The sequence below is a fragment of the Passer montanus genome, unplaced genomic scaffold (genome assembly GCF_014805655.1).
Source record: "Passer montanus isolate IOZ18808 unplaced genomic scaffold, ASM1480565v1 scaffold10, whole genome shotgun sequence".
Taxonomy (NCBI): domain Eukaryota; kingdom Metazoa; phylum Chordata; class Aves; order Passeriformes; family Passeridae; genus Passer; species Passer montanus.
In genome coordinates, this window is record NW_024356505.1 from 694,430 (window position 1) to 719,561 (window position 25,132).

The following is a 25,132-nucleotide window of genomic DNA, read 5'->3' on the forward strand; positions in this document are numbered from 1 at the left end:
AGTGCTCAATGCCAGGACAGGGTATAGGGTGTTCAGTGGGACGTGTTCCTGCCCTTGGCAGGGGAGTCTGGGGCTAGATGCTCCTTCAGGTCCCTCCCAAGGCCTCGTTTCCCAGTGATTCCCCAAGTTCCGCTCCGTCTCTCCCTGCGGCCCGCGCTCCCTCAGCGAGGCGCTCGCGCCGCCCGCTCCCCCACGCGCGCTCACAGCGCCCCCTGCGGGCGGAGCCCCCGCTCCCGCCCCGCCCACACCCGGCGAGGCCCCGCCCCCTCAGCCCCACCCCGGCCCCGCCTCCCTCGTGCCGACCCCGCCCCGCGCCTGCGCAGAGCGAGCACCGCCGCTTTCCCGCGCGGGTGAGGGGCCGGGCCGGGTCTGCCGGGGCCGGGAGCGCCGGGAGCGCCGGGAGCGCCGGGCACCCGGTGCCCAGCAGGGACCCCTCCGTGCGGGCATTGGGCCCCGTGCGGAACGGGCCTCCCGCTGGGGAACGGGCCTCCCGCTGGGGAAGGGGTCTCTGGGTTGGGGGCCGGCCAGTCCCCGCCCCTCCGTGCCCGTTCGAAGTCGGTGCCGCCGGGGCCGGGCGGCGTGCGCTGGGCCCGCGGCCCGACAGGGACAGGGACAGGGGCGAGAGGGCTTCGGGGCTGCGGCGGGAATGTCAGGGTGCTCACTAGGCTTTGCTTCTTAGTTGAAGGATGAGAAGTAGTAAGGAGCCGTTTTTTGTGAAGTTCATAAGGTCTCCCCGGAGCTCGGAGTATTTTTCTAAAGCTCTTGAGGTAAGTGGATTGGGTCACCTGGGTGAGCTTGGTGAACTGGCATGTGGTTTCGGTGTCGGTGTTAGCTGCATGTGCCGTACAATAAGCTAACTTATTGTGTGTACACCTGGAAATCAAGCTGTTTCTATAGCAGGGGTGCTTAGTACGTCATAAAGCTTGTTGAACAAGAACAGTTTTGTTGGAGAAGCTCATGAAATAGCTTCAATTTCAAAACCCGGTGACATATAGGGAAGGGACATGTAGCCTGGAAGGCCTGGATGGTAGTCGCTCATCTAAGCACAAACTTTGGAAGGACATTCTGCATTGTTTTACACCTTGGGAGCTTAGTTGGGAGCCAAGGCACTGTATGGCAGGATCTGGTCCTGAAGGCTTCTGTGCCAGATATTTAAGTCAAAATATTCTGGACTCAAGGGAATGAGGGGGACACCCATGAGGTGTTTTAGCCCTTTCTTCTGCCAATACCTGTTTGCATGGTAGCTTTGTTGTGAGCTGTTTTGAGGATGTGCACTTGTGTAGTTTGCACAGGATTACGTCTGCATAAATTATTTGCTAATTAAATAAATGTTGTTGTATGTATAATCTACTTGCAGTCTATAAAAGAATTCCAGTCAGAAGAACATCTCCAGATTCTCGAAGAAGCGGCAGTACTCAATATAAAAGAAAATGATAAGTCACTTTACATTTGTGATCCTTTCAGTGGCGTGGGTTTCAGTCATCTCAAAAAGGTATGTCACCCAGCAACTTACTTTGAGCTGTGTTCTTTCCTTTTTAGAAGCACTCATGTGCATACTTAAATCCTGCATGTTCTCTCCTGCACTGAGTGTAGCAGTGTGCCTTATTTAGGGAAGAAGGTGACCAGCAAAGCGTAATGATTATTTCCAGACATTTGGACCGGTAAATTATACAGTCGGTTCTGATTCTGCTGGAGTCCCTGAGCTGGATTTTACACCGTTTATCTCCTGATGAACATGATTTGGTAGCTTCATCCTGTATTTAGGGAAGAAGGTGACCAGCAAGGCGTAATGATTATTTTCAGACGTTTGGACCGGTAAATTATATGGTTGATTCTGCTGGAGTCCCTGAGCTGGATTTTACACCGTTTATCTCCTGATGAACATGATTTGGTTTGATCTGCAAGGAATTGTCTAGGGGACAAAGATAGGCTAGCTGGAATTCTTTGGTCATAGCCACAGCATCAGCTGCTTTTACTGAGGCCAGAAAATCTACAGGAATTGTACAGAAAATACAGAACTGAAAGTAAAAACAAAACTCAGCTACCTGGAGGTGCTAGAGGAGGAGGCGGAGGACAGACCAAGAGCCCTGCCTTCTTCAGAATTCAGGGACTAGGAAAGCCTTCCTGATGCTACTGTAGCCTCTGCTTATTTTCTTTGTGCTTTTCCTGTTATTTTATTGCAGCTTGGCTGTAGGATTGTTGGACCACAGGTAGTTCTGTACTGCATGCAGTCGCAGCGGTGCGTCCCAAGAGCCGAGCACCCCGTGTTCAACATGACCATGGCCGATGTCACCGTGTCCTGTACCAGCCTGGAGAAGGATGTGAGGGTAAGGCCTTCCCAAGGATGGGATGTTCAGCTGGTTACCATTGGTATTTGCTTTGCATTGTTCATTAATAAGGCAGCATTCAGAACACGTGTGTCTCCTTGTGCCCGTGTCTAGATCCATCAAGTCTTCTGTGGCTTGTAAACTACGCGTAGTTCATTCATATGTTAATACACCTCAAATATGATTATATACGTTTACTTTATTCTGGTATCTTTTTTCTAATGTTACCTAAAATGTCAACCATCTGCAAAATTTTGCTCATACAGCATAATTGTCGTGGTTTTATTTAGGGTATATATTATGTTCATCCTATCATAACTGCAAATAAAATGGAAATTACAGTTATGTTTTAATGGATCCCACATATATCTAGTTAGTATTTTTAACAGTTTTTAGGGGAAATAATGGAGAATTGAAATACATGTTTTTGGTGTAAGGTGAACATCACTGTCACATAGGGTTTTTTTCCCCCTGATGGTTTTCTCTGGTTTTTTTTTCCCCATCCAGGAAGAAGTTCATAAATACGTGCAAATGATGGGTGGATGTGTATACAGAGATCTCAACATGTCAGTGACTCATCTTATAGCTGGAGAAGTTGGCAGCAAGAAATATTTGGTAGCTGCTTCCCTGAAGAAACCTATTTTGCTTCCCTCTTGGGTTAAGACATTGTGGGATAAGTCTCAGCAAGGGTATGAAAGAAACAAAATTTTTGATTTTCTTTTGGGTAATGGTAATTCTTATGTACAGACTAATTTCTTTTCCTAGTTGATTTTCCTTGCAAAATAACTTCTTTCTCTTTTCCATTCCTGTAGCATAATGAGGTACACTGATGTTAACATGGAAGACTACGCCTGTCCTGTGTTCCTTGGCTGCACGATTTGTGTCACTGGCTTAAGCAGCTCCGACAGGAAAGAAGTGCAGCGCCTCACTGCTGAGCACGGTGGGCAGTACACGGGGCAGCTCAAGATGAATGAATGCACTCACCTCATAGTTCAGGAGCCAAAAGGTAAAACTGACAGGATAAATGCTGTTTTCACTTCTGGAGTTGGAGTAGTGTGAAGGTGTGTAAGCACAGGAGCTTGAACTGCTTCTGCTTGCTTCAGTGTTGCTCTTACTACTTCTCTCTAGGGAATCTCTCTTGATGGAAAGAGTTACACAGGGGCCTTTGGTTTGCTGTAAAGACATGAGAAAGAGAACAAAAGAGGAAAAAAAGCCAGAAATATAGATGGCATTTAAAGAAAGGAAAAGGGAGAATCGTAGAGGGGATAAAGAAAAGAAAAACTGAAAAACTTTTTTTGGGAGAGCAGGATAGGACTTCATTTGTACCGTGATTGAAATTGGATTGTGGCCTGATGTTTTTTAACTGATTATTCTTTGTGCCTTCCAAATTCCCTGCTAAGGTAAAATGAAAGCTCCTTTTCCTTTCTCTTGGGGAGATGAAAGGATTTTAGTTTTATTGTGGGAAGAAAGGAACGGTTTTCTTTTTTGCCTTGATATCCCTCTTTTTGCTTACAGTGAAATATGCTGGGACTTTTTTCCCTTTTCTTTTGTGTGCTTGAAAGCTTTAAAGCCTTTTTTCCTTTTTTGTTTGTTTAATGTTTTGTCATACTATGGGTTAGCCATCCACGAGATTTTCCTACTCTAACTTTAATTGCCACATAAGCAGCTTATCAACAGGTTAGTATAACATAATTTGTCCATTAAAATCAGTTCTTTGAATTTCTATGTTTTCTTAATGTCCAGTCATCTTTCGGCAATCACTGTTTGATGCTTTAGTCTTTTAATGATTGTGACTTTTTTTTAAAATTTATTTTGTTTTCATCTGGAAGGTCAGAAGTATGAATGTGCCAAAAAGTGGAACGTGCACTGTGTGTCTGTGCAGTGGTTTTCTGACAGCATCAAGAAAGGCTTCTGTCAGGATGAGACGATGTATAAAATAGAGGCTGGATCAAAACTGAGTAATGCACCTAGTACCTCAACACCTACCAATGACACCAGCAAACCTACTAGTAAGTAAGATATTTTAAAGTGTGTTTCAATAAGGTAGGAAACATTTGTATTAAGGAGGAAGAACTATTTTGAGATGAGTAAGGTGCTTGCTTTTATAAATGGTGGTTTGATGGTTTGGGTTCTAGATTCAGTTTAAGCTTAGAACATAACAGATTGCTTTTATGCACACTGAATATTCCAGCATGTGTAGACTTGAAATGTGTGGATGATTGATAAAAAAATAAACTTGAATTAGGTGTATGATTATCTGCTTGAGAGCCAGTGGTGTATATCTGTAAGTCCTACAAAAGCACAATTGTTCGTAGATTTAAGTTTAAAACAAGTGTTTATAATGAGTTTAATCTTACAGCAGTCTTACGGGTGGGGGGGAACAAATAAGTTTTTGTTAATATTTTTCTGTTTAATTTTTCTATATACACTTGCTTTTATTTATTCTATGCTAATAACAGAAGGACAGTTAAAAGTATTTTGTAAGGGCACATGCTAACCTAAAAGATACAGCCAGCTTTAATGTGCTTCCACCTTTTGCTGGCTCCACTTAAATTAGAGTTGATTTCTCTACAATAAAGAGTCTTGTTTAATTTAAAAAGTGTTTCTGCTAGGTGTCCACAAAACTGGAATAAGAGCCTTGAAAACAAGTCTCATTGGCTGCTGTGTCATAGGTGCATCCTTTAGGAAATAAACGGATGTATCAGCACTCTTTCTAGTAAGATGATGTTCAGTCTGTGTGTAAAGAAACCTCTTGGTTTAGCAAAGATTTTACTTACCTAGTATTTTTCGTACTTCAAGCTTTACATTTCCTTATAGCACCACAAAATCCTAAGTGGCAAGTTTGTATTTTCTGTAGTGAAGCAGCAGAGAGAGATGAGCCAAATCTTTTTTAATTTTATTTTTATTTAAAGGTCATGCCTTTTCGGATGTCAGCCACATTTCCAATATAAATTTGAGTGGAGTTAATGAAACTGCATGTAGTTCAGCTATGAGCAGCAGACTGGATCCTGTTTCTGATGAGCTGGAAAACCTGGACATAAGTTCTTTTCAAGCCGCTGAAGATCTGTTAGATGGGTGTCGGGTACGTTTAATGGTGTATACTTTGAAACATTCAGTTTTAACAATGGCAAAGCAGCTATGTTGAAGCACTGTTACTTTCTGCTTGAGTAAATAATTTCCATGGTCAGCAACAAATACCAGATTCATTTTGTGTCCATGTGCTTGTTGTGTGTCTACCTATCTGTGTGTGACTATAATTACATTAAGAATGTAATAGAAATAGAAAAGTTTATATTCATAGGCATCTGTATTTAAACATTAGAGTGAATGGGTTCTAGAATTAGTGTGTGAGTTTATTTGGGTGGGGGTTTTTTGTTTGTTTAGTTTTTTTAGTTGTTGTTGTTTGTTTGGGTTTTTTTGTTTATGCAATTTCAGGGGTTTGTTCCATTAGTAAACATTGACGCTTTGGTAGATTTATTTGCAAAGCTAAATTAATACATGCTTAACTTTTTTTGCTGCTTCTCAGAAGCTGCAGCACTACTTTCTGAGTTCTGCAGCAGTTGAAACAAATTATACCAAAACATTCTACTTTATTTTTTCTTGGGTTTTTTTTTTTGGTTTGTTGGGGTTTTTTTTTACATTTTTGAGGCTTTATTTGTTGCTCTGTTCTCTTTATAGATCTATCTCTGTGGCTTCAGTGGCAGGAAGCTGGACAAGATGAGAAGGCTTATTAATTGTGGTGGTGGCGTTCGATTTAATCAACTTAATGAAGATGTTACTCATGTCATTGTGGGGGATAACAACGATGAGCTGAAACACTTTTTGGACAAGACGGCTCACAGGTTGTGATAACTGTGTTGCTTAAGTCTAGTTACACCTTGTTTTCTTTCTCCTGCCACTTTTGGGGTCCCTAGCACAGAAAATGCATCAAACTGTTGGCGTGAGTTCAGGGGAGGGCCCCCAAGATGGTCAGAGGGATGGAGCACCTCTCCTGCGAAGGCAGGCTGAGAGAATTTGTTGGAGAAGGATTTGGGGGGACCTAATTGTGGTGGTCTTCCAGTACCTAAAGGGAGCCTACAAGGGAGGTGGAGAGGAACTTTTGGCAAGGACATATAGAGACAGGACAGGGGCGAATAGCCTTAAACTGAGAGAGGGGCGGTTTAGTTTAGATATTAGAAAGAAATTCTTTACTATCAGAGTGGTGAGGCTTCTCTGGTTGCCCAGAGAAGCTGGGGTGCCCCATCCCTTTAAGTGTCCAAGGCCAGGTTGGAGCAACCTAGTCTAGTCAAAGGTGTCCCCTGCTCATGGCAGGGGGGGTGGAACTAGATGATTTTCCAAACCATTGTATGATTCTTTGAAATCACATATTGATTTGAAAATACTAAGTAGTTCTTGATTTAAATGAGAAGACTTACAGCTAGTGGTAGTAAGTATGTCCCCATGTTCTTTTCAGTACTGTGTCTTGGGTAGCCATGGATAGAAAAGCAAGTGTTCTTATTGGTGAAAAGAGGTGCTAATGTGTGCTTAATAGTGCATTGAGGAGGAAGAACTTGGCAGTGCAGCGGTGGCAGATATAATTTATGTTATATGAAATGCTCTGCTTTCAGACTGAAGGAATTAAAGTCTTTTAAGACTTTAACTGGGTTGTAAATTGCCCAAAGCTTGCTTAATATGAGAGCTACAGACTTTGTATGTGTATATATACTGTGTTTTTTGGTCTGAAACCTGCTGTGACTTGTTTCTATAACACTTTATTTTATAGGCCTCATATAGTGACAGCGAAGTGGTTGCTGGAGTCATTTGGTAAAGGTTGTCTGTGTCCAGTGGAGCACTATATCCCTCTAAACTACCAGCAGTTAGAGAATCCAATTTTAGAACAACCTGGAATGAAGTCAGTTTTTCCAAAAAAAACCAGTCTCTTGAAGAAAGATGCTGTGAACAGTATAAAGCACCAGAAAACTGCTGAAGATGACTTCCTCTCTCAATATGTAGATAACTACTCTGCACTAGGTACGTTATAGGCTCAGCATAGTGTAGAAAATTTAACTGCTCATAATTAGTATTTGAGCTTGCAGAATTTCCTTATTAGAAATTCATTCACATCCAGTATGTCAACTTCTACTTTGTGTTTCAAAATTCAAATTTAAAATTGGCTGATATAGAACAGTTTTTAATTAAAACCTGGCTGAAAACAGCATAATCCTGTAATTTCTTCATTGAACTGTTTTGGGTTGTCTTTGATGTTCTTGTCAAACAATTATTATGCTTGGTTCTTTTTAATTTTTCTTCAACCTTTCAGATGAAGTTGAAAAACTAGCATCCTTCAGTGATGTTACAAACTCGACTGCCCAAGGAGAGAATCAACCTTCTGTCTGTAACGGGACTTTGGCAGAGTCTTCTGCACTGGCTGAAGGAGGCTTATTTTTCAGGAAGAGATTCCTTCTCCTGGGTTTTGGTGAAGAAGACGAGTCCTGCATTGCAGATATTATAAAGGAGAATGCTGGGGAAGTTCTGCCACTGCAGAGCAGAACCATTGCAGACTATGCTGTGGTACCTTTATTAGGGTGCACCGTGAAGGCAACTGTTGGTGACGTCGTCACAAATACGTGGCTGGTAAGGGAGTTACACTTCTTCAATTCCCAAATAAACAGGTATCTCTATTAGAAATTTGTCGTGTCGGAATGCAGTTATTAATGGCTTAAATATAAAGATACTGAGATATCAGCCTCATTTCATTTGACATTTGCTAAATAAAAACCTTCATTAAAGCCTCTGCTCCTGTAGGGTGTTTTGTCACCGTTAAATAGGACTGCGTTGTCATGATCTAGGCGTATATGAGGTCTGACAGAATTCTGTGTAAATGAACTGTTGAGGGAGCTAGTTGACTAATAATGATTTGATATTTTTGGTTTTTTTCATGTTTTTTATATATTTTTTAAATTTGTGGTAGAAGAGCAAGTCTTTATAGCTTTAAAATCAAAGAATGCTAACCATATTTGGCAAGAGCAGGCCCATGATACTACCTGCTGTTAGTAGCTTTTAGTGTTAGGTGACTTCCTGTGAAGTAAATCTATACAGACTCTCAGATCAGGTACTGAACTGGAAACCTCCAGTTTTATGGGAACCTCCAGGGTTGAAACTTTAGTAAAAGAAAAGTTCTGAATAATGCTTCAGTATGTCAACCTTGACAAAATAGTCATGGTCTAAAAAAGAGTTTGATCCAGTGGGAAGGAATTTGTCTCAGGTGTGATGATGGAAGCACATTGCTTATTGTTGAGTCCATAAATGCTGTTGTAGAGTTGCTGAAATCTTGTTGGCTTTGTTACTGTTTGGTTTGACTGACATTTTCATGTCTTTTATCTTCTTGAAGATAACATGCGTGGAACAGCAGGCCCTTTTAGATCTCCAATCCAATCCACTTTTCACACCAGTCCTGGTAATGGAAGGAGCTACCCCTCTGGAAGATTGTGTTCTTTCTTTTAGCCAGTTCACGGGTGCAGAGAGAGACTCCCTTGCTTATCTGGCAGAAATGCTGGGAGCCAGGTACTTCTCCTGTTGCAGTTTCTCCTTGTTCTTCAAGAGCCAATGTGTTGCCATTATGTATTTTATTTCTTCTGTACAGATACTGGAGTTAAAGCTTTTGAATTCCATCCATTTACAAAACCTGGTGCTGAAGCAATGAGACATCATTATATAGGTCTTTAATTTTGCTCTCTTCTAAGGAAATATGGTCATTACTCAGTCTAATTTATACCAGAATATGCTCAGTCTCTTATTTCTCAGTAACTGAGTCTCAGTAACTTTTCACTCTGCTCATGAACCGATCAGTGAAAGTCAGGTTTTCAGATGTGGTCTTCCAAGTTGCTCTTTTCTTGTCTAGCAAAGGACCACTTCAGTACTATCTGGCTCTGCCTCATAAGCCTGGTGAACCCCATTTACTCTCCCAGCTCCTAAGAAATGGTGCTCTATTTGCTTAGAATTCACAAAAATCTTTGAAAAACTTTTAACAAAAGTATGTTTAGTCATGACATGGCAAAATAGTGTAGCTTTGAGTAAGTATCATTTGGTTTGGTTTGTAGCCTGTTTGAACTAAATTCTCTGCTGAGTTCTCAACCTTGGCATCTTTTTGCAAGACTGTGTCCTTGATTAAGAGAGAGACTGTAATATAAAGAAAACTGTTCTTCATTTGGAAGTGATGCTTGTTGACTCTGGAAGGGAAGCAAGCCTGTTCCGTTCATCTTGCTGAAGAATGTTAGGCCCAGCGTAGGATTTGAAAGTAGGATTTTGCTGGAGGTTTACTGGAGTGTGAAAAATATTGTTTTCAATGCTGGTAGATGTGAAACATTACCGTGTAACATTTTTTTGTTGATATTTTGGGCGTTATTTGGGGGGTATTTGTGGATATTTATCTTTTCTGCAGGTTAGGCTGTAAAGTGCAAAGTGGGTTGTCTTAAATATCTACATCTATTGGTTTTTCTTCTGTTGTGAGAATACAATTTATGATAGTATAAATGTGCCCTAGATTAATGCTGTTTATGACTAAATGAATGTTTTATCAACCTAATTGCAGAGTCCAGGAATTCTTTGTGCGGAAAGCCAGTGCGAAAAAAGGAATGTTTGCCAGCACCCATCTCGTGGTGAGAGAACCCAACGGCTCCAAGTATGAAGCTGCGAAGAAGTGGAATTTGCCAGCAGTCACTGTAGCTTGGCTTTTGCAATCTGCAAGGACAGGGAAGAGGGCAGATGAAAGCAAGTTCTTGGTTGAAAATGCAGAGGCTGAAGGTTGGTTCTTAGCAAGTTAGGGGATATGATTGTGTTGTTGTACTGTTTGTTCACAATAAAGAAGGCAGGTGTGGTGAAATTTTCTTTCCTAACACCTTCTAAGTATTAGAGCTAAAGGATATTTCCCAAATAAAAAGATAGAATTATAGATTGGTTTGAGTTTGCAGGAACCTTAAAGATCATGTAGTTCTAACCCCTTGCTGTGGACAGGGACACTTTCCATTAGATCAGGCTGTACACACAACCATGCTGTTGAGTTGTGATTACAGAAATGATATTGTGTGTTTGCTGCAAATCTAGTGGAGTCTTGTGGTTATCAGTCAGTTGGGAGTCAAGCTTAGTGTCTCAACATTGTTCTTTTTGGCACATATACTGTTCTGTAGCTTGCATGGAAATTTATGAGAGATCCATCTTAGGACTTCAGACTTGTTAGTCTGCTATGATTTGATGCCCCTCTCTTCAGTTCTTCATGGTTGCTGCTTAAATAAGAGTGTGTGGTGTCTGTGTTCAAACAAAAAATCCAGTTTACTTGCTTATGTTTTCTTTGTTTCTTTTAAAGATATGGAGAGTTTCATTACTCAGCTTAGCAAGACACCAGCAACTGTTAAATCTCCTGACTTGGAACAGCCTATTCATCTTCTTGAAGCTGGAAAAAAACCTGTGACTCCCCTTGATATCAACAGGTTTCAGAGTAAAGCTTTCCAAGCTGTAATCTCTCATCATACTGGGAAGACAACTCCTGTTGCACAAGGGGGACCACTTCAGAAAGAACCATCTTTAAATCTTGATACACCATCAAAGTTTCTTACTGAAGACAAGTTCTTCAAGCCTTCTTTTGATGTAAAGGTGATTTTTGCAAACTTTTTAGTTTGTGTGGCCAGTACTATTTAATATGTGCATAAACTATAAACAGCACAGAAACCTGTGCTTTTACCCATTTTTATGCTGTTTACATACAGACTTTCCCTTTTGAACAAAGCCAGGAAAACTGGCTCATTTATATAGTTTAGTTAACAGCCTGTGGTCTAAGTTTATTAAATAGTAAGTGTTGTAATGTCCTTAGCTCCTTTGTGCTTATTGCACCATATGCTTTTGTGTCCTATACCTCAGATGGTATCCAGTCTGCATTCTCTGCATCTAGATAAATGTGACAAGGCACCTTGGAATTGCTGCCCATATTTGGAAACAAGTGTTGCATTTTCTGATGAAATGCCACTTTGATGGCATGTTTTGATGTAATAGCTTGAGAGCAAGGTGCAAGTACACTAAAGTAGTTGGTTGAGGTTAGGAGTACCTGGGTTTGGTCACTGGCTTCTCAGAGGGCAGTGAACAGAGACATTAATAAACTGTTGTCTTCTTGTTTTGCTTGTGCAGCTTTTGTGCAGTGGACTACAGTTGCACTTGGTAGCTGTAGTTTGCTATCCTGGTTTAGGAGTACAAAGTCCTACTGTATTTGTAAAACTTGCACTTGAGTGAGAGTTTTGTAAGGTGTTCATTAAAGGCAGTCAGTTTCTTCTTTTTGTTTGGTAGGATGCTCTGGATGCTCTGGAAACTCCTAGAGGTCCTGAACAAAGAACCAGGAAACTGAGCACGCCTCTCTCTGAAGTCATCGGCAGAAACTTGAAACTGGCACTAGCAAGCAGCACAAATCATGCAGCAGCTCTTACTGCCAGCCCTCAGTTGGCTGCTGCACAGCCAGAAGTGGTAGGAAATTTGGGAGTTTAGTTACTGGAGCATAGGTTTAATTAAGAAAAAGCTTTATCTTTTGAGATTTAAGTTACGAAGGAATTTGTGAATTGTTATTTGTGATAAATATGTATGATCATGTGTTCTTCAATGACAGTTAAAGGAATGTGAGAGGAGTTTCCATATGGTAGGCAAAGAATTTTAAAACCTTTTTCTACTATCTGCATTACTGTCTTGAATATTAAGCAGTTGCTAAGTAAAATGGCAAATAAATATGTATCAATTTAGACTCTGTAGTATTGGAATGAGACACCACACTTAAGAAATTCTCAGGTTCCAGCTAAACAGGGTTAGATATTTTGTCTTGGGCTGAAGTTTGGAGTTCTTTATTAATGCACGTATCTTCTTTTCCTACCTACCTATGTGCTTAATAGGAGAAGAAAAGTGAGAGAAAACAAAAAGGTGTAGGAGGAAAGGGAGGATTTATGTATTGCTTGCCATATTAGTGCACTGTTTGCTGTTGGAGGGGCGAGAAAGCTAATGACCTCTGGAAAGGGAATGTTGCTACTTCTTGTTTTGTAGCTCCTTAGTCTTACTTCTCTCACTCCTCTATAGTGAAATACTTCAGTAGTGTCAGGTTTCATAATTCCTTCATTTCAGTGTTCAGCCTGTGATGAAAAGAGTAGAGTATGTTCTAGGGAGACTGGCTGAATCTTTGTTTTGGCATTTCTAGTGCATGGTATGTTAATAATGCTGGGTTTTGAGCATGGGTAGGGGAGCATAAAAAATAGAGGAAGTGTGTTTATCTTACCTTTGTTGTCACTGTATATTTCACTACATGCTTCACTAAATATTAAAGTACTTTTGTTATTGATACAGAAGCCTTCTAATCATGACTCTCCTGTTTTTATCCCTGCTGCTTGACCAGGAAGAAGAGCCCAAGCCTCTAGCTGATGCTGTTATATATGTTAGTAAAAAACTTAGTAAGAGGCAAAGGGAGCTGAATGCAGTAGCAGCTTCTCTTGGAGCAGACTACAGGTATCGGCCAATACAGTGACTTCTGACCTTTTGCACTGATGTGAATTTTAATAACTTTGAGTCTTTGCAGCCTATTATGCCTTTTACTGCAGATAAACATTAGATTTCACCATCCTAAACAACGTTAAAGTTATCTACTTGTAGTGTGAAATAAAGCCATTTTTCCCTGCCACTTCCCCAGTCCCTGTGTTCTTTGTAAATCCATCTCAGAAAGACTGTTTGTCCAGAAGTCTTCCTGAACTGCAGATTTTTTTTTTCTCCTTTGATTTGAAGAAATGTAACTTTTTGATGGTGTAACATTTGCTTTATATTTTACATTTTGAATCTAATGTGAATTTGTCTATGTTTCTCCTTGGCTCAAAAAAAAAAAGTTATTTTCTATATTGTAAGCTTGGCTAAAGTCAGTGTTACTGATTTTTTAGTAAGTGTTATTATTCATGATGTGAAGGAGGTTACCCTTATGTTTGGTAGTACCTTAGAAATGCTGAGGATACTTGGATCAGATAGAAAATACTTGTTTTTATCAGTGTAAAAATTAACAGTCCTCATTTTTGTTTATTTTGAGCTTCAAGGATCAGTATTGCACTTGCAGTTCAATATGACAACAAAAGAAAAAGCTCTTGTCCTAGATCACAAATCCTTTTCAGAAACTATTTTAAAATTCCACCAAAATAAAAAACAAAACATAAAGCAACACCTGTACTTTCCATATGTTTATCCTATTTAATTTTATCTTCTTCAGGAATGCTTTCAAAACACATTCAAGTTGTGCTATCATGAAACTGAATGCTGCCTTTCTATCAGAGCAAGTGGGCTCATTGTTTATTGAGGCATAACAAAATAGGCAAAACTACTTTAACTTGAACAAGAGACAGGACAAGTTTTGAGCTGGATTTATGATACTTTTTGATGTTTGAAATTCCATCTTCAAGTTGTATTTTATTCTCTTTTCCAGATGGTGCTTTGATGAAACAGTAACACACTTCATCTACAAGGGCGGACAGAATGATAACAATAAGGAATACAAATCTGTTAAAGAACGGGGTATACATATTGTTTCAGAACATTGGCTTTTAGAGGTATGAAGCTTGTTTTGTTCTCTATTTAAAAGTAAAGGGAAATGAAGGCTTAAAACCTGTTATATGGCAGTGGGTTTCCTGTATGCATTTATACTAAACATGTATAAGGACTGATGTTTTGCATCCTGCTTTAAATTAATAAATTGAGTGATCTCTTTTCACTGATGTACATTTACATTGTTCTCCATAAGGAGAAAATAAATTCCACTGAACACTTCTGCTACATTTTTCCCAGAATAGCAACCACGTTTTTCCCCTTGTGTGAAGTACTTCTTTTGACAGTGTTTTTATTGTACTTTTCTTATGTTTAGGTGTGAAGTTTCTTTTATCTTAGTCAGTTCCTCATCTTTCTCTTATTAACTCATGTTATTCCAGAGTGCCCGAGAATGTAAACGGCTTCCTGAATCTCTCTTTCCTCACACTTACAATCCCAAAATGAGCCTGGACATCAGTGCAGTGCAAGACATCAGGCTCTCCTCCTCCTCCAGTAAACCTCTTTCAACTGGAAAACCAGCAGAGGAAAATGAGGTATGATGTGTGATAGCAACGTGTGTTCCATGAAGTGATTTGAATTCAGTTAATAGTTATATTAACATAGTAATAAAAACTTTTTTATAAAACATAAATACTTATTCAGCAATGTCCTGAATCAGATTAGCTAGTCATTATTACTAGCTATTGCAGATGTTCTGTAAGGTTTTTCTGCATTTTTAAAATTCATCTTCCAGGATGATGGAGGAAAACTCATGCATTTCAGTATTTGCTTTCCAGATTTGAAGAGATAGATGTCTTTTCTTTTAGGTAGTGGTATCCAAGGTGTGAACTTGCTGTAGTAGACATTAAGACTGCAGAATTGGAGTTGTCATCCATGCTACTGTTCACTGTTCTACTGTCATTGCAGTAGCAGAAAGGTTAGATTTACTCTAAGGCAAGATTAATGATCTTCAGAATTTATACAAGTGATGTCAAACATGGTTAAAAAGAAAAAAAAAGAGTGTTTGAGGAATCTACTTGTCTTAATTGGTTTTAGATTATTCCAGTGGATGAAGATGATGCTGAAGATGATGTAACTACTGACCAAATTAAGGAAACAGTCACTGTAGGGGAAGAGCAAATTGTAGCAAGTGAATCTAAAGGAGGTAAATGTAAATCACTGTTTTCAGATACTTATGGACTGTCAAACTATCAATATGAGCCTTTGCAGTTCAGGTGCTGAATGCGAAGATCTGGAAACCTTAGGTAGCAGATTAAAATACTTGTCAAGTACAGCTAGCTTTTATTGCTGCTGGATGCCAGCAGAGGGTTTTCCTTTCTATTTTAAAGATCTTGACATCTCATAAGAAAATCATGACCAGTCATTGGAAGATACTTAATTGCCATTTCTTTGTTTTTAAAACACTGAAATTCATCCTTAATGTGACAGATTTTTGGTTTGGACTATATATTATGTAATTAAATGTGTTATTGTGGATCTAAGTTAGATTGTGTGAGGAGATTTCTCCTTGTGTCTAAGAATAGGTAACTTAGGGCATATATTTCCCTTGATATTCTTGCCCAAGTACTTTTCCTCTTTTTAATGTATAGTCTTTGTTCTGGTGGAGGAGGGAGGTTGACTGCAGTTGTTCACTTTTCACTTGTTTCAGTATAAGAGTTGTGATATTACAAGTTTTGTTTCTTCTCTTAAGTTTTAACTCAAGCACTAGAAATGAGGGAGAACTTCCAAAGGCAGCTGCAGGAGCTCATGTCTGCCACATCACTAGTGAAACCACCAGGGCAAAGAGGTTCCCTCTCAAGGAGCAGCTTTGATGGCTCTCCAGCCACTCCTGATAGCGCACGGTCTGTGCGAAATGGCCGCAGTAGGGTCTTGGAAGCTCTAAGGTATGGACTTGTATTTAAACGTGTCTTGTTTTGTCCTTGCATGTATTTAGACATTCATTGAAATTTGAATAGGTCTCCAGGGTTTTCAGATGTATTGTCTGTTTTTACTGATGTGCTTGAGTTGCTTCTCCTGCAATTCAGAATCTTTAACTGGCTGTGCTAGGTAAAGTCAGAATATTTAATACCCACTTAATCCATAGTGGGTATCTTTTGTTTTTTGTAAAAACCAGAATAGTATGATTGGTTTTAATGTTCAGGTTCTGAACTGGCTTATTTTCTTTCTCTTCAGATTCCTTAGTGTTCTTATAGCTTTTGAAGAAAGTGTGTATGAATGCTTACATAGGCGATAAAGAGGTAGTAGGCATTACTGCAGAGCACCTCTGTGAATGTTTCTTCTCTTATTTTTCTTTTCTCTCCAAATGGAGAATAGGATTTGAACTCCATCAATACTGATGTGCAGTAAGACAGTAATGGAACCATTGCAAAATAATTCATTTAGCTTGGTGCCTATTTTCAAATAAGTAGGCTTAATAAGGAGTAAGGTATGGTGATTTTATAATCACTTATTAATATGCACATAATAAAAAATATTACTGGTATTTTGGGTGCCCATTTTCAGCCATGCTGACACTTGGGTTCATAAAACCAAGATGCTAGAATAGCTTCTATACTGAGATTTTCCCCTTTCCCAGCCATAATTTCTAATAATGAGGTCACTTGGGTTCTGCAGTTGTTGTGATCATCAACACATTGCCTTCTAGAATGGAAGTCTTCTGTAAAATGAGTCTGTAAGGTGTCTTGGTTTTTCCTTTAGGCAGTCCCGCCAGGCACTGGCAGATATAAATACAGAGCCATCCCAGAGTGAGCAGATCATTTGGGATGATCCTACTGCGAGGGAAGAGAGAGCAAGACTTGTCAGCAACCTTCAGTGGCCTAATAGTCCCTCTCAGTACCTCGAGCAAGGTCACACCAATAAGAACATGGATGAGTCTGCCCTCAAAGGATTTGTACCTGATGCAGAGATGGCTGGTACAGGTAAAATTACAAATGCAATGTCCTTGTTTTGTGCAACAGCATCCAGTTGGTCTTTGGGACTTCTAAAATACAGTAGCATTTGAGTTCTACTTACAAAAAAGTGAGCCTTGTTGGTATTTCTCAAAGGCCAAGAATACAATTTCACATCTTTGAGCTACATTATGTGTTACTGTTTTTTTAAAGAGAAGCTTTCCCATTTATTAGTAATCAAACACCAAATAGACAAAATATTTAGTCTAATATGAGTTTTAATATTTACTAAAAATAGACTGCTGTGGCTTCAAAAAAATGCCCACAACTTGAAAGACTTAATAAAAATTTCCAAGTTGTTTTGGTTTTTTTTTTTTTTTTTTTTTTGAACCACAGGTAAACCCTCAGGTAAGTATGGTGGAATTCTAATGGGAATACCATAAGCAAAATCTTTTCCATTGTAGTAGAAATATTTATAGGTGAAAAATTTGAGTACAAGATTAACTCACAGACCCAAAAAACCAAGCTGTGTCAAGCTGCTGATGGACATGCTTGGGTCAGGATTTGGTAAATATACTTTATTTATATTCCCTGTTCTTGAAGTCTAATGTCTGTTGCTAGGATTAAGGAAGCAACATACCTTTTCTGCCAAAACCAGATGTTTTTTCATCTGTTTTGCTTTCTTTCTGTTCTGAGATAGCAGAATCCTTTATTTCTCTCTCCCTGCTGCCACCTACTCCTTCCCTCAGTCTACTTGCAGAATTGGTGGCAGCAGTCTACCTGAAAACTGACCTTGTCCTAGAGGAGGTTAAAGAAAATTAGATAATTCCATTCAGCTGGTTTTTGTTTCAACCAAATCAGTGCAGTTTAGCCAAAGAAATCAGATAATTTGAGGTTTTCAAGGTTTTTTTTTTTTTTAAAGCAAGGCATTCAGGGACATGATTGCAGTATTGGTGTTGGTGGTTTGTGATATAAGGAAGAGCATCTTTATGAAAGGCAGGTGAAATACAACTGTACATGTTGTAGCAGCAATTGTGGGGATTTTTTATTTTTATTATATCTTTTACTTTATACATAATTATATTCTACCAAAGGCAAGTCATGCAACACCACTTTACTTTCACAGCTGTTGCTGAGGCTGGGCATGGAGATGTGGTTGAAAGTCTGAAGATTCCCATATGTAGAGATCCCGAAACACCAATTAAGGATAACTTGATCCCTACTCCACAGGCCCCCAGCATTGCTTTCCCCCTGGCTAACCCTCCTGTGGCACCAGAGCCCAAAGAAAAGGTTTGTCAAACAGAAAGATATTTATGATGATTTGTGTTCTGGGAGATGCAGTTATACTTAAAGAAATTTTGAATTCGATGATAAATATAAAATGTGCAGATCTGGATTTAAAATCTTGAGGTGGATTACTTTTTTGTAGTTCTAGTCTCTTTTTTCTGTTACTTTGAATACTCCCCTTCCTTTGACATTTTTAACAAATAATATTTGCTCAAAAAAATAAAGCTTGTTTGTTTAGACAAATGAGGCTTTTTGTCCCATTAGTTAGTGCTGGAATGCTAAGGCAGGCTTTGGAGTGAAGAATTACTGTGTGTACTACTTGGAACTCCTCCAGCTATGTTAGGATGACAGAAAAAAAATTAGGCCTTTGTTTCTTTGGTGGTATCTGGAATTTTATGTTTAGGTACAAATAGAAAATTATTTTCTGCCAAAACCTGGTTTAAAAGTCTGTTTTATTTTGAACTTGAAAAGGGAAAGTGAGCTTATATTCGCAGTATGTCACTTGAGGCTCAAAGTTTCAGCAGTTGTGTGTCTTCAGAGGCATAGCGTGTCATCTTAGTGGAAAGGCCCTCAAAAAATAGAGTATTCTGACTTGACAGAAAGTGAATGAATGAGGCAGCATGATAGATCAGTGTTGATTTCTTCATGTGTTAAACCTGGCATTCCATGGATGTGAATGAAGGATTAACTTGGTATGACAGATTAGTTCAGCTGTGCCCTGAAGAAAGGGGGAACCAAGAGGATGTTCAAGCAGGAGCCTGAGGATATGATAAGATCCAAGGTTTTTGTCTAGTGACTGACAGTTTGGTTCTGCTTTTCCCAGCTAAAAGAAAACTTAATATATAAATAACCCGGAATATTTGGCAGAGAAATAGTCAGCTGTCAAACTAATCGTTCTGTCATATATTCAAAATCTGTTACTGTATTTCTAGGTTGTTACTGAAGATGAGAAGGCTGATGAAAAAACAGAAAAAGTCCGTAAATTTCAGCTGTCTTCTCTTAATCCTCAAGAAAGATTTGATTACTGCCATCTGATTGAGAAATTAGGTACCAGATATTTGTGAAATGCAAAGAATACTATGTGTCTGTATGTGTCTGCTCAGCTGTGGCGTGTTGGGGAGAAGAAAGGCCTTCTGTTAGTGACTCGCCAGATTTGAGGTCTCAAATTTATGGCTTTCTGTGCTTGTGAGCAATTCTTTGAATATAGTGTTATTATTACGTGAGTGATCAGCTTTGCCATAAAACAGCAATGGTTTTGTCTTCTGATAGTTTTCTTTTAGCTGTCTTTACAACAGCCTCGTTCTTTACTGTTGGGAGTGCCCAGGATGGGCTCTCTTCTGGTGTCTCTCATTCCTGTCTGTGTTGCTGTGGCATTTTACAGAGCCACTCTTTCCTGGCTGCTTCTCCCTCCCTAGCAGCTTCTGCCCATATCACTTCAATGACAATACTCTCCATGTAAATTAGAGCTGAGTTTTTGTCTGAATTCAAATAATTCTTACTTTGAGGTGATTCTTTCTGCGTGCAGCATGACGCTTAAATAATTTGAATGCAATTCATTCCTCACTTCAAGGTGGAATAGTACTTGAGAAACAGTACTTTGATGCAAGCTGCACACACATTGTTGTGGGACATCCTCTTCGGAATGAGAAGTTCTTGGCTTCGATGGCAGCTGGAAAGTGGGTGCTCCATCGTTCCTACCTGGAGGCGTGTAGAGGAGCTGGCTGCTTTGTTCAGGCATGTCACCTTAGCCTTAGGACATGAGTGTGTTTTACTTTTTTGCAAGACAACTTCACAAAACCAATTGCTAGTTTAGGGTGCCCAAGCCATGGGAGTTTTAGAGAATCCAAAATCTGAGCAGTTTTTGGCCAGCTTTGTCTGAAAACAAGTCCTGCACCAAACTCCTGATACAAGATAAATGAAATACTTATGCTTTTTATAATTGTTTCTTAAAATTGAGTCTTTGAATACCTTTTGGTAAATTCTCACTGTTATCAGCTAAATTTACATGGCTCCTGTTAAACCAGGAATAAAATCTTGATTCTTTCAATAAATGAACATATATTATTTTTTAATAATTTCATTTTATAACCATGTATGTAAATATTTTTTAACTCTACCTCTTCCAGTGCCTTCCTAACTGTTAATTTTGCAGTTCTCCTGGGTCAGACAGTTCTTTTACATTGATCAGGCTAACTTTAAAGTAATCCTGTAGTCTGTTTCATATCCTTATATATTAAAACTAACTTTAATTTTTCTGGAAGATACTGCAGAGATGCAATCAGTGGTATCTAGTGTAGTGAGGTGCTTTGTTTTGCTGTTGCAGTCTATTGTAGATATAACTGCAAGAGGAATCAGGTTGTGTGCAAGACTTGATCTCACAGATAACATGAGTTAATTTAAATAAACATGTGCAATTCAGAGCCATATCTCTAATTTTACCTATAACTGTTTTGGCTAGATAAAATCCATATATATATATATATGTATATATAGCTAGAGTGAGATTTGTTTCAGGTTTTTTTATTTTCTGTTTTTGGTGTGGGTTTTTAAAATCTATTTTCTGCTGGTAAAATTGGCAGGACTGTTTTGTGATTCAAGCTTATGATTGTTTCAGGAAGAAGACTATGAGTGGGGAAGTAACTCCATACTTAATGTTTTGTCTGGAATCAATGTGAACCAGAAGAAACTAGCACTGGCAGCCATGAGGTGGAGGAAAAAAATTCATAAAGGGAAGCAAGAAACAGGTGTTGTTGAGGTATATAGATACTCCTGTAATGCAAGCTGTACAGTGTGGATAGACAGGACAGGGATTGTCGCCAAGAAACCAAAAACTTCACTGTCAGGGGAAGGTTCTGTCTTGTTATCAAGAACAAAATGTCTTGGCTTGATATATTCCAGTTAGGTAATTTTGTTTTTAAAAAAGTTTTTGTGATGGTATATTAAAAGTCTCTTAGTCTCCTCTGAACCAGTGTTCATGTTTTCCAAGGCTGGAATGTGGCTACTTATGTACGTAAATGTCCCTCAGCCATGAAGATGATTGTTCTTCAGAGCTAACCTAACTCAGCTCTGCTAGGAAACCAAAACTGGTTACTGGCTTCTTAGTCTTTCAGTGAGACTTTTGGAAGTGAGATTTGAACTCCCCAAAGCCTTTCAACTCCTCTCAAATCAGGTGCTGCAGTTGAGGATTCATTGAAAGATGATGTTTCAATTATGCCAGGAAAAATCTGGTGTGTGTTTCACAGTAACCTTTTTAAAATGAATGCTTGTAACAAATCCCCCACGCCCTTTGCCTATGGGCAAGCTACACTGGGTGTTTGTAGGAGGGAACGAGTTGGCCCTCTGTGCTGTTACTGTAACCAAGTGCATCCTGGAGGAACAGGGGAAGATGTTTCCAAGTAACTGGTGATTTTTTAAGATAAATTTTTCACAGTGTCTGGTGTTTTGGAAAGCATACTCTCTGCAAGGGTCTTCCCTTAGAAGGGGCTGGTAGCTGTATGTTCTGTGGATTTTTCTTCTGGCGTGCGTACTTAAAGGCAAAACTAGGTAATTGCAAGTCTTCATCTGATGTATATTCTCAAAAGGGATAAATTACAGACCCATTAAATCTTTGTACTTTTTTCAGTACCAGCATACTTTTGACTGAATTGTCATTTATCTAGGGAGCTTTCAGTGGCTGGAAGGTGATCCTGAATGTTGATCAAACCAAGGAAGCAGGATTCAGGCGTCTTCTTCAGTCAGGAGGAGCAAAAGTATGTAGTTGTTTGAAGAAAACAATGAAATGCATATATGTTGTTTAATTATTTTTGTCTTTCTGTTTAACTCTCTGCTGGGCATTTTTCATGTGAGTAAAAGGTCTTAATGAACAAAATTGCTTACACAGGGTAGCTGAGACATGGTCAAAGGGTGGGAGGAAAAAGCTTTGTCATCTTCACTTTGCAAGTGGTCAGGCAGAGCAGCTTGTCTGAGGTTACACAAGTCAGTACTGCTGGTGGGAATTGAGGATAGAATTTCTGTGCCCTGCTCTGATGGGAAGGATCACCTTTTTGGACAGGTATGCGATGGTATAGAATGCAGCTGTAAATGGTATTTGATTTCCCACTGGTTTCTGATAGTTTGATGAGTGAAATTAAAGGTCATGAACTGCATTTGTCTTGGCGAAGAAACACAACTGAACTTTTGTGGGTCGTGTTTTGTCTGTAGGTGTTCTCTGGCCATTCTGCATCTCTCTTTAAAGAAGCAACTCACCTCTTTGCTGACTTCAGTAAGCTGAAGCCAGATGACTCCAGGGTGAACGTGGCAGAGGCGGCAGCCCAGGGAGTGAACTGCCTCAAACCTGAGTACATCGCTGACTACCTCATCCAGGTGGGCACCCAGGGCTCTCCACCTGCCCCACTGCCCCAACCCCTGCAGGGGATGGCTGCTCTACCAGTCATGGGCCTCCTTTGCCAGGAATTGTAGCCACAAAGTGCCTGTGTGGAGGGCTTTGATCTGTGGCTCCAAATATATGCTCTGAGATGACTTGTTCTGGTGATGGCAGTGGGATCTCTTGCAGGGTAGGGAGCTGCTTGTAAAACGTATTTAAAACGTAGGTGTGTAAATGTTTGTTTTGTTGTTTCAGTTTTAGGCAACTAATAAGCTGTTTCTGTTATCTCAGAAGCTGCTCTTCTTGAGCTGACCCATTCTTTTTTTCTTTCTTTACTGAAGGATCCACCTCCTCCTATGGAGTCTTACTGCTTGCCAGAAGCTGAGTCTTACCTTCAGAATAACTCAGATCTTGGAACTGGATCATCCCAGAAAAGGAAAGCACTGGGAGAAATGAGTAGAGTCAAGCGATCCAGAATACACTAAACATATTCTCTGTTCTTAATCTGTACATTTTTAAATTCATATTTATATTTTTTCATTCTTGCCCAAAAAATTAAAAACTTTGACTTTTACTTCTAACTTGTCCTGAGATTAAAATAAATTTGCAGTAATGCTTGTAGGAAAAATTGCTGTGGTTACCAGTGGCATCTAAAACATGGCAAGAATTACATCCAAAATATACTTCACCTTGTCCAAACTATCCCATCACTAGACTAGTGATTTTGTGTGTGGACACAGTTGTATAACAATAGTTCAGAAATCATTTGTAAAATGCTTATCACATCTTTTATCTGTGTGTTTTGGGGAAAATACCAATTGATGACAATTCCATTGCATTTCCCATATAGTAATAGACTTAGATTTTTACATTATTTTTTCATCTTTTAGTATTTTCTATTGGAAGGGAAGAGAGAAATCTGACAAAAAGAACTGGCTTGTAAATTTTTGTACTAATAGAGGATGTATTAAATTATTTCTATAGACTACAGGTGCTGTTGCTGCCATCCTGAGTGCTAATAATCTGCTCAGCAACTGTAGAAACCATTCTGTTACCCAAGAGGTGAAGCTTGTCTTGACCATGTTCCCTGTTTGAGTCTGTGACAGGAACCAGAGGCAGACAAAGACTTCAGTTTCTGGCAGCTGGAAGTGTTCTTAGACAGCCAGAATATTTGACAAAGTCTTAAATCTTTTCAGTAACAGTGGGTCTGGGTCTGTTTTTACAGAACTTCATGTATGTGAGTGCACTGTGTTAATCTGGGCAAAAGTGTTCTCATGTATTTAAGCAGCTGGAATTACTGCAGCCTGCTTGAACAGAAAAGCACAGCATCCAGTTGCACAGGACCAGTGGAGTTGTCTGGAAGAATACATGTAACACTGAAGTCTGTTTAATTTCTTTTTTTTTTTTTTTTTGATGGCCAGGGTGCATTTTACGTTTATTTTCTATCTACTGAATACTTTTTTTTAGAAACGGTTTGCATCAGTATTTGTTGCAGATCCAAGACTGAGCCACAAGCATTTAAGCCTTGTACAGCCTGGAGAGTCACTCTGGGCTGGGCAGAACAAACCTTTTGCTGCTTGGGGAAGGACAAAGATACCTGAGCTGTGGGGTCTCTAGGTGAGAGAGAACAGGAAAGCAGCTTGTCTTTATGTGCAAGGCTGTACTTTGTGCTTCTGATTTCCTACTTTAGCGCAGCAGATTTTTTGTCAGTGAGCTCTGCAACCTGCTGTCAGGATGACCTGAAGGAATTGTCAGAGAGTATTGAGAATGAATGTGAGGGATTTGATTCTTTTAAAGTAAAATCTGTGCCCCTATCCCTGGGGTCTTGGCTGTGACAAGACTGCTATGTTAAGCTGCAGTGACTACCATCTTACCACCTACTTTTGGAGTTTTTTTTTTTAATAACAGCTTGATGCTTTTTTGGTATATGTGGACATTAAACATTTCCAACTTGTTCCAAGTCCACACACCACCTACTTTTGGAGGTTTTTTTTAATAACAGCTTGATGCTTTTTTGGTAAATGTGGACATTAAACATTTCCAACTTGTTCCAAGTCCACATACTGAAAATAATGCCACTGTTAGTGCCTGAACATCACATTTTTAATTGACTTGAACTTTGAATTCTGTATTTCACTGTTCTACTTCTGAAGTGCTGCTTTGCATTGCAGGCATTTGAAATAGGTGTGTTACCAGGCAAGACCTAAGGTTCCTTTGACTTTTTCTTCCCAATCTCCAGAAGCTGCTGTGGAAGGGTAATGTTAGTATTCTCACTTTATAGATAAAAACCTGTTCCCTGACCCACTTCACTTAAGCTTTAAAAGAAGTCTTGGAGCCACACAGTTCCTGCAGGTGCTGTGAATCCTGGGGCAGGGCAGAAGGGGGTGCAGCTAAAATCAGGCACATACCAACCCACAGTGAAACCAGTAACCTGGGATCTGAGTGCTCCATGTTCTCCAGTGTTCTCTGCCCTTGTGGACACTGGTTTGAAGCCAGGGCTGAGGCAGGACAGTGAGGGAGGGCTGGGGGAACAGAGCAGAAAGCAGCTGTTCCAGGCAGAGCCAGCTCCTCTTCTGCTCTGGGCCTCGAACATCCAGCTGTCTGTATGCCACACACAGGGGAACACAACACAAGCAAGACAGACTTGGGAAATGGAAATTCAGTTGGTGCTGTTAAGATAAATTTAT

General features: G+C 39.6%; 1 protein-coding gene across 1 annotated transcript; it reads left to right on the top strand.

Annotated features, from left to right (window-relative positions):
• The first annotated feature begins 325 nt into the window (after positions 1-325).
• On the top strand, positions 326-24,371 carry TOPBP1 (DNA topoisomerase II binding protein 1). Its single transcript, XM_039712147.1, has 28 exons — positions 326-350; positions 680-767; positions 1,358-1,492; positions 2,184-2,327; positions 2,835-3,016; positions 3,140-3,333; positions 4,157-4,336; positions 5,240-5,409; positions 6,006-6,169; positions 7,090-7,337; positions 7,627-7,940; positions 8,698-8,870; positions 9,898-10,109; positions 10,669-10,955; positions 11,640-11,813; positions 12,724-12,833; positions 13,789-13,912; positions 14,288-14,440; positions 14,943-15,051; positions 15,598-15,790; positions 16,605-16,825; positions 17,922-18,085; positions 19,015-19,129; positions 19,653-19,816; positions 20,697-20,837; positions 21,742-21,831; positions 22,283-22,444; positions 22,787-24,371. The coding sequence occupies exons 2-28, from the start codon at positions 687-689 to the stop codon at positions 22,928-22,930; spliced, it is 4,548 nt and encodes a 1,515-aa protein (XP_039568081.1). The 5' UTR covers positions 326-350; positions 680-686; the 3' UTR covers positions 22,931-24,371.
• The last annotated feature ends 761 nt before the right edge of the window (positions 24,372-25,132 follow it).

What these genes read in the sequence shown, in the direction of transcription:
- TOPBP1 (XM_039712147.1), top strand. Translation starts at nt 687, where the DNA reads ATGAGAAGTAGTAAGGAGCCGTTTTTTGTGAAGTTCATAAGGTCTCCC. An exon ending in TTGGACAAGACGGCTCACAG is followed by an intron (nt 6,170 to 7,089) that starts GTTGTGATAACT and finishes TTTATTTTATAG; the next exon opens with GCCTCATATAGTGACAGCGA. An exon ending in AGATAACTACTCTGCACTAG is followed by an intron (nt 7,338 to 7,626) that starts GTACGTTATAGG and finishes TCAACCTTTCAG; the next exon opens with ATGAAGTTGAAAAACTAGCA.